This window comes from Stegostoma tigrinum, chromosome 33, assembly GCF_030684315.1.
Source record: "Stegostoma tigrinum isolate sSteTig4 chromosome 33, sSteTig4.hap1, whole genome shotgun sequence".
In the NCBI taxonomy this organism is placed as follows: domain Eukaryota; kingdom Metazoa; phylum Chordata; class Chondrichthyes; order Orectolobiformes; family Stegostomatidae; genus Stegostoma; species Stegostoma tigrinum.
Genome location: NC_081386.1, coordinates 32,942,636 through 32,957,658, shown reverse-complemented (window position 1 = coordinate 32,957,658; position 15,023 = coordinate 32,942,636). Strand labels below are relative to the sequence as shown.

Here is a 15,023-nt window from a genome sequence, read left to right as displayed (position 1 = left end):
GGCTGCTAATTTGGTTTTTAACGATAAAACAAATGTATTACGCAAAAGAAATGAAAATGAAGTAAAACAAACCAAGCTTTCTCAAAAGATTTTGAGACACTGCAAAACAAAATCCCATCTATTCTCAAATATCAGCATTTCACAGGTACTCAAAAATCAAGAGAAATTCCTTTCTTATCAGATCCATTGAGTTGATTGAACTACATGTATTCAGATTCGAGTTGTGAGGCCTTTACCTTTGACTGCTCTCAGAATCAATAGCTTAGACTCCTCAGCCTTTTGATAATCGACAGAGTTCTAATCAAACAGTCCTGATCTGAAAGTTTCAGTGAACTGCCCAAAATGTTTTGAGCTGACTTTATCTTTAAAAAGACTTATTCATCCTAGCTCCTGCTTTTGTAATAGCTTTAAATTTTGTCTCCTGTAGTGTAAACAAATTTCCGTTGACTCGCTGGGAGAGACGTACTGGTTTAAAAGCATGGATCTTAAAAGACTGACCAAATTATTTTTTTAAAACCCCTCCACAAAAATAGACTAGCAGCCATATGCCACTAGTTTGAAGTTCAAATTCTTTAAAAATGATATTTTTTATAATTGAATCTATAGGTATTTCTTTATATAAGGCTCACACCTCTTCATAATACCATGAATTAATTAATTTTAACAATGGACACTTTGGACTATTAGTGGCAGGTCTGTGGTCTCGATTACCCTTTGAAAATTGGCAACCATGGAAAAATCAGCTGTCAAGAGTGGAGGGAAAGAATATGGGACAAAGTGACATTTCCTCATGGATGGAATAAAAATGGTACTTGGAACATTTCTGAATTTTTCTTGTTTTTTTTCTATTCATTTAGTGGGATGTGGGCATCGCTGGCTGGACAGCATTTCTTACCCATCCCTTCCTTTACAACAAAGGAGCACCAATTAATCTTGTTGAGTTGGGCTATTTTTCTCGACAGCTACGGTCAATAGAATAATAGCCAGACAGCATGAAAGCAGATCCTTCGGGCCAACTTGTCCATGTCAACCACATTGTCTGCACAGAACTAGTCCCTTTTGCCTGCATTTGGCTGATATCCCTCCAAGCCTCTCCCGTCCATGTACTGTTCAAATGGCTTCTAAATATTGTGATTGTACCCACCTTTATCTCTTCCTTTGACAGCTTACTCCATATGTGCACCACCCTCTGTGTGGAAAAGGTGACCTCTTGAGTCTGTCTTAAATCTTTCTTCTTGCACCTTAAATCTATGCCCTCTAATTTTCAGTGAATAATGTCCCAGCGCCTCATCATAACTCAAACCCTCCAGTCTCAGTAACCTGGTTCCTGCTTGGTATTATGTGATTACCTGCTAGTTTAACTTTTCATCATGTATAGTCATGTAATGGTGTGGAACTTGAGTATTTAGTGGAAAAAGACATTGGCAAAGTTTTTTTTTATTCTGTGTGTTAAAGCTTACATGTATAGCATTGTCCTTTCTAAACAGAACATGTTGGGAGGTCACAGTCCCCTTGTCAAGGCATTGACATGGGAACACGAATCTGACAGAACTTGCCAACTAATCAGTACCTTTTTCTTATGCGATGTAAATAGTTGTTCCCTTAAGTTGGTGTTCTTGTATCAGCCATAATGCATGCTAGGCAAAAAACCTCAACATCATTCCTTTATTTCTGCTATTTTCATTATTTAATTATCGCATTGTTGTTCAATTCTACTTGTATTTTATCAAAAAACTGAGGTGTATTTAGATCCACATTGCTTAATGGTCCCAAGAAGTTTAAAAAAAATTAACTAAAGAAGTACAGCATCTGGTTGAATGTGTAGTTTGATGGTCAAGTTGTATTACAGGGAAGTAAGTTTTGACTGTATTCATAGTACTCAACACAGCTATTACTTGTGGACTTCAGTTTAATATTAAATCACAATCTTTTACTACTTACTCCAAGGCTGGCAGGATTAAGTGTTAAATTATGAGGATTCTCTGCATAGAGTAGTATGGGTTAAGATTTAGTACGTAGTCTATTAAAAAAGCTTTGAAATCCAGCTGGATTAGAAGGATATTTCTGAGATTTCAAACTCTTCGCATCATTACTACTTAATGGAAAAAGCTGAAAATTTCCACTAAATTTTGTTTGACGAAGTCCTGCCTGTCGTCATGCCTAAATAGACCATAAGACCTTGGGTGCAGGAGCAGAATTAAGCCATTCAGCCCATCATGTCTGCTCCACCATTTGATCATGTCTCATGTTTCTTAACCCCATTCTTTTGCCTCTCCCCATTAATAGCCCACTAAGAGGACATTACACTTTTTCTGGACTTAGTCAAGAAAGGAAAAAGTCCTTCTCATGTTATGCTGTCAAATTATTTACTGATTTTGTACATTACAGTTGGTTCATGCCAGTTTTATAGTCTATGCTGCCCCAACATTTTTAATCTGGCTATCATTCTGTTACATCCCATGCCTTCCGAGGGTGATTTTTTTTAAGGTGGCACATGCTTAATGCTCATTTCCAAATGAACTTATGTCGAACTCTGTATGCCTATGACGTAACTTCCACCCCGAATGGTTGGTCCTTGTGGTATTTGGAGCTGTTGCTAGTTGAGGCTTTGAGAAGGTGGGATGCCTGTTCTTGAGCCCTTCTGCAATTGTTATCAAGTTGAGCATTCACACTGTTATGCATAGATTCACCTTGAGATGTTAAGACTGCTAGTGTGTTTTTTTTAAACGGCACGGTGCAGCAAGTTCAGTTGGTCTGTACATCTGCGAAGAAGCTGTAACTCTAAATTCTCGGTTCCTACAGGAGGAGACATTTATGAACAGAGTAGAAGTCAAGGTTAAGATTCCAGAGGAGTTGAAACCATGGCTCGTGGATGATTGGGACCTGATCACACGACAAAAACAGGTATGCAGTCAATCTAGTTGCTGCAAAGCATGGTGATACTTCAGCTTTTCTACCATAGTAAAATTAGCTAGAATAATGTTGCTAAAGGCAAGCTACATAACAAGATGAGGCAACAAGAGATTAAAAGGATATATTGATGGGACGAGGTAAAGAAGGATTCGAAAGATGATTAGACACAGATTCATGAATCAAATCACCTGGTTTTGCTGTAAATACTTGGCAACAATAGATTTTTTTTAACTTGTTGCTGGGTTAACTCAGCTTATGGGGGAGTGTTGTCTATCCTCTTTTTGTGTTTTCCTTTAAGATGTGTTTTCTTTCCGTGTTTCCAGGGCTGTAGTGTCAGCAGTTCTACCAGCAGAAACAGCAATGTAGGTTAAATGTAAAATTTGATAGATATGTCATAAATTGGGGTTTTGATAGTAAATAGCGAGCCTGTTTCCAGTAGCACACTGAGGTTTTCCTCTATCCAATGGTGATGAGACAGACAAAGCACGTAGCTTTGTTTTTTTCCATGGCTAATTTTACTTGAAACTGATCACTGTGACCAGAGGCCGTAGCTTGAGGGTTGCCACTCCAGGTTAAGCATGGCTGACTTGGAAATTCTCCTGCTCTAACTGTCTGCCACGGGCGTATCGGAAGGATTTGTGGGTTGATGATCAACCAGATGGTCCACACTAAGAATGAACTTTGGTGACTATCAAGCTTTAGACTGGGACTCAAACCTACATCTTCTGGCTCTGAGTAGGAACACTGCCCACTGGTCCACAAGATCTCCACCCAGTGGCAGAAGGAGTCATAGGATTAAGGTGATTGGTATGAAGGAACAATGCCTTTGCACGGTTGGTCTGAAATGCACTGAAGTAGATTCAGTAATGACTTCGTATGTAAAGTATTAGATAACTAGTAGATGACAAATTTATTGGACTGTCGACAAATAACAAAGACTAATGGAGTAGCTGTTCCAAAGGTACTATGTGTTGGGTGGCTTCCTTCTGTGTTCGGAGATTCTATTTTTAGGGTGATTGCCAACTAACTCTTAGACAATTAAGAAATATACTTAGCATCTAATGAGTTTTGAGAAGCTTAGCATCTAACTTTGCTCAGAAATCAGTTGATGTGTGGCTCCCATGGAGGAATGTTCATTTTGCAGTAAAGCATTTCTTGTGCCTTTCAAGCTGATTTACTTATGTGCTGAGTTTTGGGACAATGATTGTGGTGCTTACTTGTTAAAACTCAGCTGACTTCACATTATTTTGTTTAATTTTCTTCAGCCTGATGCATGTTGCACATTATGCATTGCATAATTTGCTGTCTCACTTGACCTGTGAAAATTATTTAACAAGATGTGTCTGCAATGGATTCACATTATGTGGCACTAGCTGGATGACTTTGTATAGGATCATTCTGCACCTCATGAGTCTGAGTAACACTCCAAGCTTCACGTTGCACTGAATTGTTTTGAAGTGCTATGGCTGTTACTGTAGACAAATACAGCAACCCACTTAACGATTGGACGATCCCAAAATCAATGGGAGGATAAATGATTGATTAAATCTGTCCTTATAATATTGTGTAAATATGTAGTGCTGGCCAGTATGCAAGGATATCTTTCCACCAGATGGATATTTGGCAGTCTGAAGAAGCAGAGGCTGCCTTGGCTTAATATTTGGTTATCTTACCCCCAAATACATGTGCATCCCTGAGAGTAGGCTAGAAAAAATGTTTTGGATCTTTAAAATAGCATGGACACGGTAAGAGAGATAAAGCGTTCTGAGGTACTTGAGGCTAGCAAACATGACTTTTAAAAAAAAATTGTCAATAGTATGTGGGTTTCGCTATAATTTATTGCACATTCTGATTGTTCTGTAAACATCCCAAATGGTAGAAACCTGTCCTGGTGCCCTGACCAGCATTGCATCCTTAGGCAATATCGTAAAGAATAGATTTGACTGATTGTTCATCTTACTGTTGCTAATGGGATCTCCCAGTTAGAGTCAGAAACAGGCTCTTAGGTCCAACTTGTTCATGCCAAACAGGTTTTCCAGCATGAACTAGTCCCAAATGCCTGTTTTTGGTCCATCTCCCTCTAAACATTTCCTGCCCATTCACAAAAACAGAAGTTGCTGGAAAAGTTCAGCAGGCCTGGCAGCATCTGTGAAGAGAAATCAAAGTTAATGTTTCACTTCTGGTGACCCTTCCTTAGGACTTGGAGCCTATTCAAATGTCTTTCAGATGTTGCAATCATACCTGCTTCTACATCTTCCTCTGGCAGCTCGTTCCATTAACAAACTACCATCTATATGAAAAATCCCCTCCCCATGGGTCCCCTTTACATCTTTTCTCTCTCCCCTTAAACCTATGCCCTCTAGTTTTAGACTGCCCTATCCTGGGGGGGAAGAAAACCTTGGATATTCACCTTATCCATACCCCTCATGATTTTATAAACCCTTGTAAGGTCATCCCTCGGCCTCCCACGTTCAGCAAAAAAAAGTGCCAACCTATCCAGCCTCCTCTCTTAACTCAAGCCAGCCATGGTAACATCCTTGTAAATCTCTTTTGCACCCTTTCCAGTTTAATGACACCCTTTCTATAGCAGAGTGACCAGAAATATATGCAGTATTCCAAACATGGCCTAACCAATGTCTTGTACAGCCGTAATATTATGTCTGAACTCCTGTAAGCATTGCTTTGCCTGATGGATTGTGAAGTTAGTTGCTGTATTTCTCTCCATAACAGTCATAGCACTTCAACACAATTCACTGCGCTGTGAAGCTTGGAACACTTCCAGGCTCATGAGGTTTGGAGTAATTCTGTACACAGTCATCCAGCTAGCGCCAAGTAATGCGCATCCTCTACGGAGACATCATGGTAAACAATTATTAACAGTCAAGAGCAAGAGTAAATTATGTAATGCATCGGGTATCATGCTGCAAAAGTGCTGTTAGGGAGGGAATTCCAGGATTTTGACCCATCGACAGTGGAGAAATGGTAATTATATCCCAAATTACAAAGATGCAAATTAGGAAAAGAAGTAAACCACTCAGAACTTCGAACCTGCCCTGGCATTTAGTAGAGTTGTCACTTCAGTCAAGACTTTACATTCTTGCCTATCCCCCAAAAACCCCCTTTAGGATTATGTCTAACTTAGAGGTCAGTTAAAGGATGTGATGTTCCCATGTTGTCATTGACCACCTAGATATTATAGGTTGATTGTCCAGGGTTGTTTAATAGAGATCAATTGCCTTGTAGTTACATATGATAATTTCAGTTAATACTGCAACTCTGGACATCATTTGCCTTTTCATTGGGGAGAACTCTGCTACTGAGAATGAAATATTCAGCAAAACCAGTTGAAGGCAAGTATGTAGTTTATGCAGTTCAGAGATTTTTAGGAATTGATAACACCTCATGGCTGTTTTGTATTTCTACGCACTTGGTATGGAACTGTCTGTATTTTAAACCCTTGCCCTGACACTGAGAGAGAGAGAGATAGGAAATGCTCACAGTATGAAATGAGATACTGCTAAAGTCCAAGGAAAGCTGATTTGTATCATTTGCCACAGTGATTACACTTAAATGCTTCATTAGCTCCAAAGTACTTTTTGACTTCCTACGGTTATGAAAAGAAAATAAATGCAAGTTTGGAAATCATGGAGATGACTTTAGTAGAACTGTTGTACCATTCAATTTGGCAATACTGGGGATTGAAAGATCTATTTGAACCAGTAATATCAGAGGTACTTGCTGGCCCTGCAAGCTGAAGGGTGCTATTGTATGTAGTCCTGTAAGATTACTTTTAAAAAAAATCAGTGAAAGAGACATAGACCACATTGTTGAAATATTCTTCAAGACTCTTGAAATGGCTTTCTTTCAGCTCTTTCATTATTTATGAATCTATTTTACTACTTATGGACATGTTGAAGCCTTCAAAGGTGTTTTAGTGTCCTTTCTGGTCCTTGGGTTAGATTTAAGTTTCTTAGGATAATTTTACGGAGAATAGGTTTTTTTAAAAGGCACTTATTTTGTGATGCACTTGCCCTGAATCCTTGAGTTTCCTGCAGTGCTTAAATGTTGGCAGGTACAGAGTGCATGAGTTGAGCGTACAGAGAAACCCCTGAACCAGTACAAAATGCAAGTAACACTTAAATGGCTAACGTGGGGCAATTGGTGGTGATGTGGGTTCACTGTTGGCATTTCACCTTAAGAATTGGGTTCAGATATTGTCAAACTAATTGAGGATCTCCTCTGTCACCCTTTTATTGAAAATTGTTTGCATAGCCTTGATCCAAATTCCAAGTAAGCAGGAGCCCACAGTGAAAGACACATTTAGCAGTAAGCACAAAATAGATGGCGGTAAATTGAAAATATTCATAAGTGCCAGAGAGCATGCTTGAAGTTGAAGCATGTTTTTGGCACAAGCAGAGAAGCTTCATGACTTTGCTACAGCTTTTGCATCAAGGCAGAATGCAAACCATTTATCCAGTCAGTTTGTTGAATTTTAATAGGTCTGCACACATCTTTCCCTCTACTTGAGCCCTACAAGGCAAGGTGAAGCTCATAATGACTTTTTTTTCTTTCCAGTGATGTGCTTTCCCATGAGATCATACTCTTGGCAGTTGTACACATTACATTCATGAAGATAATGAATCCTGTTCATAATGCAGGACTGCACTATATTTCCCTCTGGAAGAGTGATGTTTCAGAGGGGTAATTTGAAGGGAATTAAGTCTCCATTTGTTAAAATGTCATTCTTTAATGCCTCCTGTACCCATTAGAATGTAAAAGTGATTTTATAAAATGGTCAACATCCTGAAGGTCGCTTGCATGTTGGATCTGACATTTTTTGTAACAATGGTTTTTTCAAAGAAGTACAATACAATCTAGTTCTTCAATGGTTTTTACACCAACAAACAACATCAAAACAAACAACATAATAACCAATTTACATTTGGGGTGGAATGAATTGTGATTTGCAAGAATGTACTAAAAAGATGCTGCGACTGTAGTGCTGGACTGTTTTTTTTTAATTTATTCATTTGTGGAATGTGAGGGTTGCTGGTTGTCCAGCATTTTTTTTACCCATCCCTAGTTGCCCTTGAGAAGGTGGTGGTGGGCTGCTTTCTTGAACTGCTGTGGTTTGAGCCACAATGCCATTGGGGAGAGAATTATAGAATTTTCATCCAGCGACAGTAAAGGGATGGGGATATATTTCCAAGTCAGAATGGTGAGTAGCTTGGAGGGGAACTTGGAGGCGGTAGTGTTCCCCATGTATCTATGCCTGTATCATTCTAGATGAAGTGTTCGAGTTTGGAAGGTGCTGTCCGAAGATCTGGTGACAGCAGAGAAATGAATTTGCCATCAGGTGCGGTTCTTGAAAAAGATTGTGAAGTTAACATATCCAAAAATAGTTAACCAACACTTCCTCACTGTGAAAATCCTTTACAGTGCATGAGAAAGGAATGGTTAGAAACGTGAATGGAGTGGGAGGAGGCTTGCGTAGAGCATTAAAACCAAATGGCTTGTATCCCTACTGTGAATGCTATGTAATCATAATGTTGCCTTCAACTTATGTTGGCACTAGGAATAATCTACTTCTATCTGGGATAAGGTCAGAGGCCTTGCCAGTGGTCTGAATGACTTGCAGCTCAATTTCACTGACTAGGTGTTGGAAGCATGAGACATGTTAGTTGTTAGACTATGGCATTTTCTTTACTACTGCACTAAATCACCACTAATGTAATTGAAGCATTTGGTAAAAGACCCTTACTGGAACCTTTTCTATTAAAAAGTGACCATTTGTTTTGCATTTTTGGTAATTGCATTACTGTATTTTTCACATGCGTGGAAGGTGATGGCCAAGTGGTATTATCGCTAGACTGATAATTCAGACCCTGATGATGTTTTGAGGACCCAGATTTGAATTCTGCCATGGCAGATGGTTGAATCTGAATTCAATAAAAAAAACTGGAACTAAGAACCTACTGATGACCATTAAATCATTGTCGATTGTCGGATAAATCGACAATCACTAAAATGCACTAACATCCTTTTAGGGAATGAAATCTGCCATCCTCCCCTGGTCTGGCCTACATATGACTCCAGAACCGCAGCAATGTGGTTGATTCTCAATTGCCTTCTGAAATTCAGTTCTACCGATTGCTACAAAAGTCTCAAAAAAAATGAAACTATACAGATCACCTAGCTTCGACCTAGGCACTGGAAAAAACAATGGAAACAGCCCTGTTGACCCTGTAGACTCCAACTCAATAACATCTCAGAGGTGGTGCCAAAACTGGGGGACCTGTTTCTCAGACTAATGAAGCAACAGCCTGACACAGTCCTACTCAGTGAATCATACCTTTCAAAGAGTGTCTCAGACACCCCGTCACCAGCCCCGGATATGCCCTATCTCACCAGTGAGTCAGTCCCGGCAGAGGTGGCGTCACAGTGGTATACAGTTTGGAGGGTGTTGCTCTAGAAGTTTTCACCATGGCCTCCAGGCACCATGAAGTCTCATGGCTTCAGGTAAAACATGGGCAAGGAAACCTTCTGATTTCCACATAACATCTTCCCTCAGCTGATGAATCAGTGTGTCACCATATTGAACAACACTTGGAGGAAGCACTGAGGATGACCAAGGCACAAAATGTACTCGGGACTTCACTATAAACAACCAAGAGTGCTCAGCAGCAGTACTACTGATCGAGCTGGACAGATCCCGAAGGACATAGCTACTAGACTGGGTCTGTGGCAGGTGATGAGGGAACCAACAAGAGAGCGAAACATACTGGACCTCATCCTTACCAATCTGCCAGCTGCAGATGCATCTGTCCGTGACAAAATCGGTAAGAGTGACCATCGCACAGTCCTTGTGGAGACGACAAATTTGTGCCTTCACCTTGAAAATAACCTCCATCGTGTTGTGTTGCACTACCACCATGGTAAATGGGACAGACTGTGAACAGATCAAACAGCTCAACACTGAGCATCTATAAGGTGCTGTGGGCCATCAGTGGCAGCACAATATGTAACCTTGCGGCCCAGCATATCCCCGACTCAACCATTACCATCAAGCCAGGAGATCAACCCTCAGTGAAGAGTGCAGGAGGGCATGCAGGAACAGCACCAGGCATACCTGAAACTGAGGTGTCAACCTGATGAAGTCATTAAACAGGACTGCTTGCATGCCGAACAGCATGTGCAGCAAGTGATAGACAGAACCAAGCAGTCCCGCAACCAACAGATCAGATCTATGCTCTACAGTCCCTGCCACATCTACTCGTGGTGAACAATTAAACAACTCACTGGAGGAGGAGGCTCCACAAATACTCCCATTCTCAATGATGAAAGAGCCCAGCTCTTCAGTGCAAAAGATAAGGCTGAAGCATTCACAGCAATTTTTAGCCATACATTGAGTGGATGATCCATCTTGGCCTCATTCAGCAGTCCCCAGTATTACAGCTATCAATCATCAGCCAATTTACTCCATGTGATATCAAAAAATGGTTGGAGGCACTCTTCTGCAAAGATTATAGGCCCTGATAACATTCTGGCAATTGTACTGAAGACTTGTGCTCCAGACCTCGCTGTTCTCTAGCCACGCCGCTCATGTACAGTTACAACACTGGCATTTACGTAATAATGTTGAAAATTGCCCAAGTTATGTCTGTACGTAAAAAGCAGGATGAATCTAACCCAGCCAAATACTGTCTATCAGACTACCGTTGATCATCTATGAAGTGATGGAAGTTGTCATCAACAGTACTATCAAGCAGCATCTACTCAGCAATAACTTGCTTAATGACACCTAGCTTGCATTCCACCAGGGCAACTTATTTCCTGACCTCATTACAGCCTTGGTTCAAACTTGGACTAAAGAGCTGAATTCCAGAGGTGAGGTGACAGTGACAGTCCTTGACATCAAGGTTGCATTTGACCGAATGCGGCATCAAGGAGCCTGAGCAAAACTGGAATCATTGGGTATCAGGGCAACTCTCCAGTGGTTAAGAGTCGTACCTGACACATAGGAAGATGATTGTGGTTTTTGGAGATCAGTCAGCTCAGCTCTAGGACATCTCTGCAGAAATTCCTCAGGGTAGTGCTGTAGGCCCAACATCTTCAGCTGCTTAACCATTGACGACACCCCCTCCCTTCCCCAAAAAGTCATCAGGATAGAAGTGGGAATGATTGTGCAACGTTTGGTACAATTTGAAACCCCTCAGATACTGAAGCAGTCTAGTCCAAATGCAACAAGATCTGGACAATATCCTGGCTTGGGAAGATAAGTGGCAAGTAACATTAGCGTCATGGAAATGCTGGCTATGACTGTCACCAATAACAGCCAATCTAATCACTGCCTCTCAACATTCAGTGGCATTACCATCACTGAATCCTCCATGATCAACGTCCTGGGTGGTGGTGTTGATCAAAATCTCAACTGGACTCACAACATAAATGCAGTGGCTACAAGAGCAGGTCCGAGGCTAGGAACACTACAATGAGATTCCCACAAGTCAGAAGTGTAATGGAATACTGCCCACTTGCCTAGATGAATCCAGTCTCAGCAATGCTCAAGAAGCTTGACACACTCCAGGACTCAGCCTGTTTGATTGGCACCACATTCACAGGCATCCACTCCCTCTACCATCGACGATTGGTAGCAGCAGTGTATACTATCTACAAGATGCATTGCTGAAATTCACCAGAGATCCTCAGCACCTTCTCAACCCATGACTGCTTCCATCCAGAAGGTCAAGGGCAGCAGACAAATGGGAACACCACGCCCTTAAAGTTCTCTTCAAGCTTCTCACCATCCTGACTTGGAAATATATCGCTGTTCCCTCACTTGTCAAAATCCTGCAATTCCCTACCTAATAGCATTGTGGGTCAACCCACAGCAGGTAGACTGCAGCCATTCAAGGCGGCAGCTCACCACCACCTTCACAATGGCAGGTACGGACAGGTAATAAATGCTGGCCCAGCCAGTGATGGCCACAGCCCCCAAAATGAATAAATTTAAAAGCGCTCCAGAAATGTATAGTCAAACATCTAATAAATAATGGAGAAATGACCTATGAGCCACAACAGTTGATAGTATCATCTGGGTTTTGAATCATTTCAGCAATATAATTGGAAACCTTTGGCACAATCGATAGTTTTCTCTTTTTAGGAATTGAGAATATGTCTTCATTATAAATTATAATTGTTCAAGATTTGCACGCTCAATAATTTTAAATACATGGCTATATATCCTAACAAATGATCTTTCCTGTTATAAAGCTGTTTCACTTGCCTGCAAAAAAGAATGTAGACACAGTGCTGGAGGAGTATGCCAACTACAAAAAGTCACGTGGGAACACTGACAATAACAAGTGAGTGGTATCTGCTTTCAAAGTACAATATAAACTGATGCCTGAAATTTTTACTGTGAGCTCCTGCAATGATTTAGGAGCAGGGAGCAAAAGACGGTTGAGGGTATGAGCGTGTGACCTTGATAAAAACAAATCTTCAGACACTTGTAAAGAAAATGCTGCAGAGAGTGGAAGCAAGACTGATGAAAGAGGAAAGCCTAGCTAGGATGAAGTCATTAACTAGAATGGATAGAATTAAGATGATTGTCAACAAAGAGTGATGTGATGTAATCGTTTTCTGGATGCTATTAGGAAAATGTTAAATGCTGACTCGTAAGCTGAATTGTTTTGATACTTACCTGTATGTGTCATTCCCACCTCTTGAATCATCCTAACAGAAGTTGATAAAAGGGTCTCTACTGGTTGCTTATCGCCTTTTCTTTTCATCCTTAGGGAATATGCAGTTAATGAAGTAGTTGCTGGGATTAAGGAATATTTCAATGTGATGTTGGGAACACAACTACTGTACAAATTTGAAAGGCCACAGTATGCAGAAATATTGGCTGATCATCCTGATGCACCCATGTCACAGATTTATGGAGCACCGCATCTCCTTCGACTGTTTGGTAAGTTTAGTTGATTTTCTTTAAATTGGTTTTGGTTCTTTTCCAGTTTTTTTAATCCTTTTCACTCTCAATGATCTTGTGTGTAGGATATAATGACAGCCCACTGCTAATTCAGTCTAATCCATCAGTCTTTACTTGAGAACACATAACAAGTGCTGAGCTACTAACCACAGGTCAGCCTAATCCCCTCCTGGAGCAATGAAAGAATTTTCAAGAAGGAACTTGAATTTCTTTGGTGCTTTTCGCAATCGGGATGTTGCAAAATATTTCGACAGTTAAACAGCTTCCAGGGAGAAGGGCATGTTGGTTCGATTTAAAGAAGTTGGAGTTTAAATGGCAAAAAGGTGGCTTGTGTGGACCTTAAACATTATCTTAAATGAGCTGGGCTGAATAACAAGGTGTAGAGCTGGATGAACATAGGCCACGCAGCATCAGAGGAGCAGGAAAGCGAATGTTTTGAGCCTAGACACTTCTTCAGAAATGGGGGTGGGGAAGGGGGTTCTGAAATAAATAGGGAGAGAGCAGGAGGCGGATGGAAAATGGATAGAGAAGATGATAGGTGGAGAGGAGGTAGGTCAAAGAGGCGGAGGATGGAACCAGTAGAAGTGAGTGTAGTTGGGGAGTTAGGGAGGGGATAGATCAGTCCAGGGAGGAGGGACAAGTCAAGGAGGTGGGATGAGGCTAGTAGGTAGGAGATGGGGGTGGGGCTTGAGTGGGGAGGAGGGGGGGAATAGGTGGGAGGAAGGACTGGATCGGGAGCCAGGGACAAGCTGGGCTGGTGTTGGGATGCGATAGGGGGAGGGGAGATTTTGAAGCTTGTGAAGTCCACATTGATACCGTTGGGCTGCAGGGTTCTCAAGCGGAATATGAGTTGCTGTTCCTGCAACCTTCGAGTGGCATTGTTGTGGCACTGCAGGACGCCCAGGATGGACATGTCATCTAAAGAATGGGAGGGGGAGTTGAAATGGTTCGCAACTGGGAGGTGCAGTTTAGTATGAGCTGAGCATAGGTGTTCTGCAAGCAGTCCCCCAGCCTCCGCTTGGTTTCCCCGATGTAGAGGAGGCCACAGTGGGAACAGCAGATGCAGTATACCACATTAGCAGATGTGCAGGTGAACATCTGCTTGATGTGGAAAGTTGTCTTGGGGCCTGGGATGGGGGTGAGGGGGGAGATGTTGGGGCAGGTGTAGCACTTCCTGCAGTTGCAGGGAAAAGTGCTGGGTGTGGTGGGGTTGGAGGGGAGTGTGGAGCGGACAAGGGAGTCCCGGAGAGGGTCACGATGCCTTCCGAAGGTTGTAGGAACAGCACCTCAGGCTTGGGAACCCTGCAGCCCAATGGTGTCAATGTGGACTTCATAAGCTTCAAAATCTCCCTTCCCCTTTACTGCATCCCAAAACCAGCCGAGCTTGTCCCCGTCTCGCTAACCTGTCTGTCCTTCCACCTATCCCCCTTCTACTTCAAGCCCCACCCCCTGGACTGATCTATCCCCTCCCTAACTCCCCCCTCCTCGTTGACATGTCTGCCTCCTCTCCCTCTATCTTCTCTTCTATCCCCCCCCCCCCCAATTTCTGAAGAAGTGTCTAGGCCCAAAATGTCAGCCGTCCTGCTCCTCTGATGCTGCTTGGCCTGCTGTGTTCTTCCAGCTCTACACCTTGTTACTTCAGATCCTCCAGCATTGGCAGTTTCTCCTATCTGTAGAGCTGGGCTGCTGTGTTTTTAAGCTTTAATGCTAAATGTCCTGGTTCTCTCCGGCAGTGAGAATTGGAGCAATGTTGGCGTACACACCTTTGGATGAGAAGAGTCTCGCCTTGCTGCTGAATTACTTGCACGATTTCTTAAAGTAAGCTGAATTGTTAAATCTTCATGGCAGTTAGGACAGAAAAACGTTTGATAGACTTGCTTTTATGCTATAAATTTCAATGATCATAAATTGCTATAGGGATAGGAATCACAATGGAATTTAGTGGTGGGATACGTCAGGCATCATTTAAAATTTTTTTGTGTACTCAAAGAAATTAATGTAAAGTTAAGAAATAAAACCATCAAATGCCTCATCCATGCATTCATTACCTCTAGACGTTTAATGCACAACCAAGTCGGGGTCTCTCCCTATCGTCTAAAACCTGAGGCCATCCAAAGCT

The 15,023-nt window shown here is 41.8% G+C and overlaps 1 protein-coding gene across 5 annotated transcripts in view; it reads left to right on the top strand.

Annotated features, from left to right (window-relative positions):
- morf4l1 (mortality factor 4 like 1) overlaps positions 1–15,023 on the top strand; it is a 59,671-nt gene that overhangs the window by 28,997 nt on the left and 15,651 nt on the right. For 4 of the 5 annotated variants that reach the window (XM_048562813.2, XM_048562815.2, XM_048562812.2 and 1 more), the window contains exons 8-11: positions 2,803–2,904; positions 12,187–12,278; positions 12,711–12,883; positions 14,638–14,722. In XM_048562813.2, coding sequence (XP_048418770.1) covers positions 2,803–2,904; positions 12,187–12,278; positions 12,711–12,883; positions 14,638–14,722 — 452 coding nt within the window. The remainder of the gene's footprint in view (positions 1–2,802; positions 2,905–12,186; positions 12,279–12,710; positions 12,884–14,637; positions 14,723–15,023) is intronic. The other variant, XM_059639185.1, reaches the window with a different exon arrangement.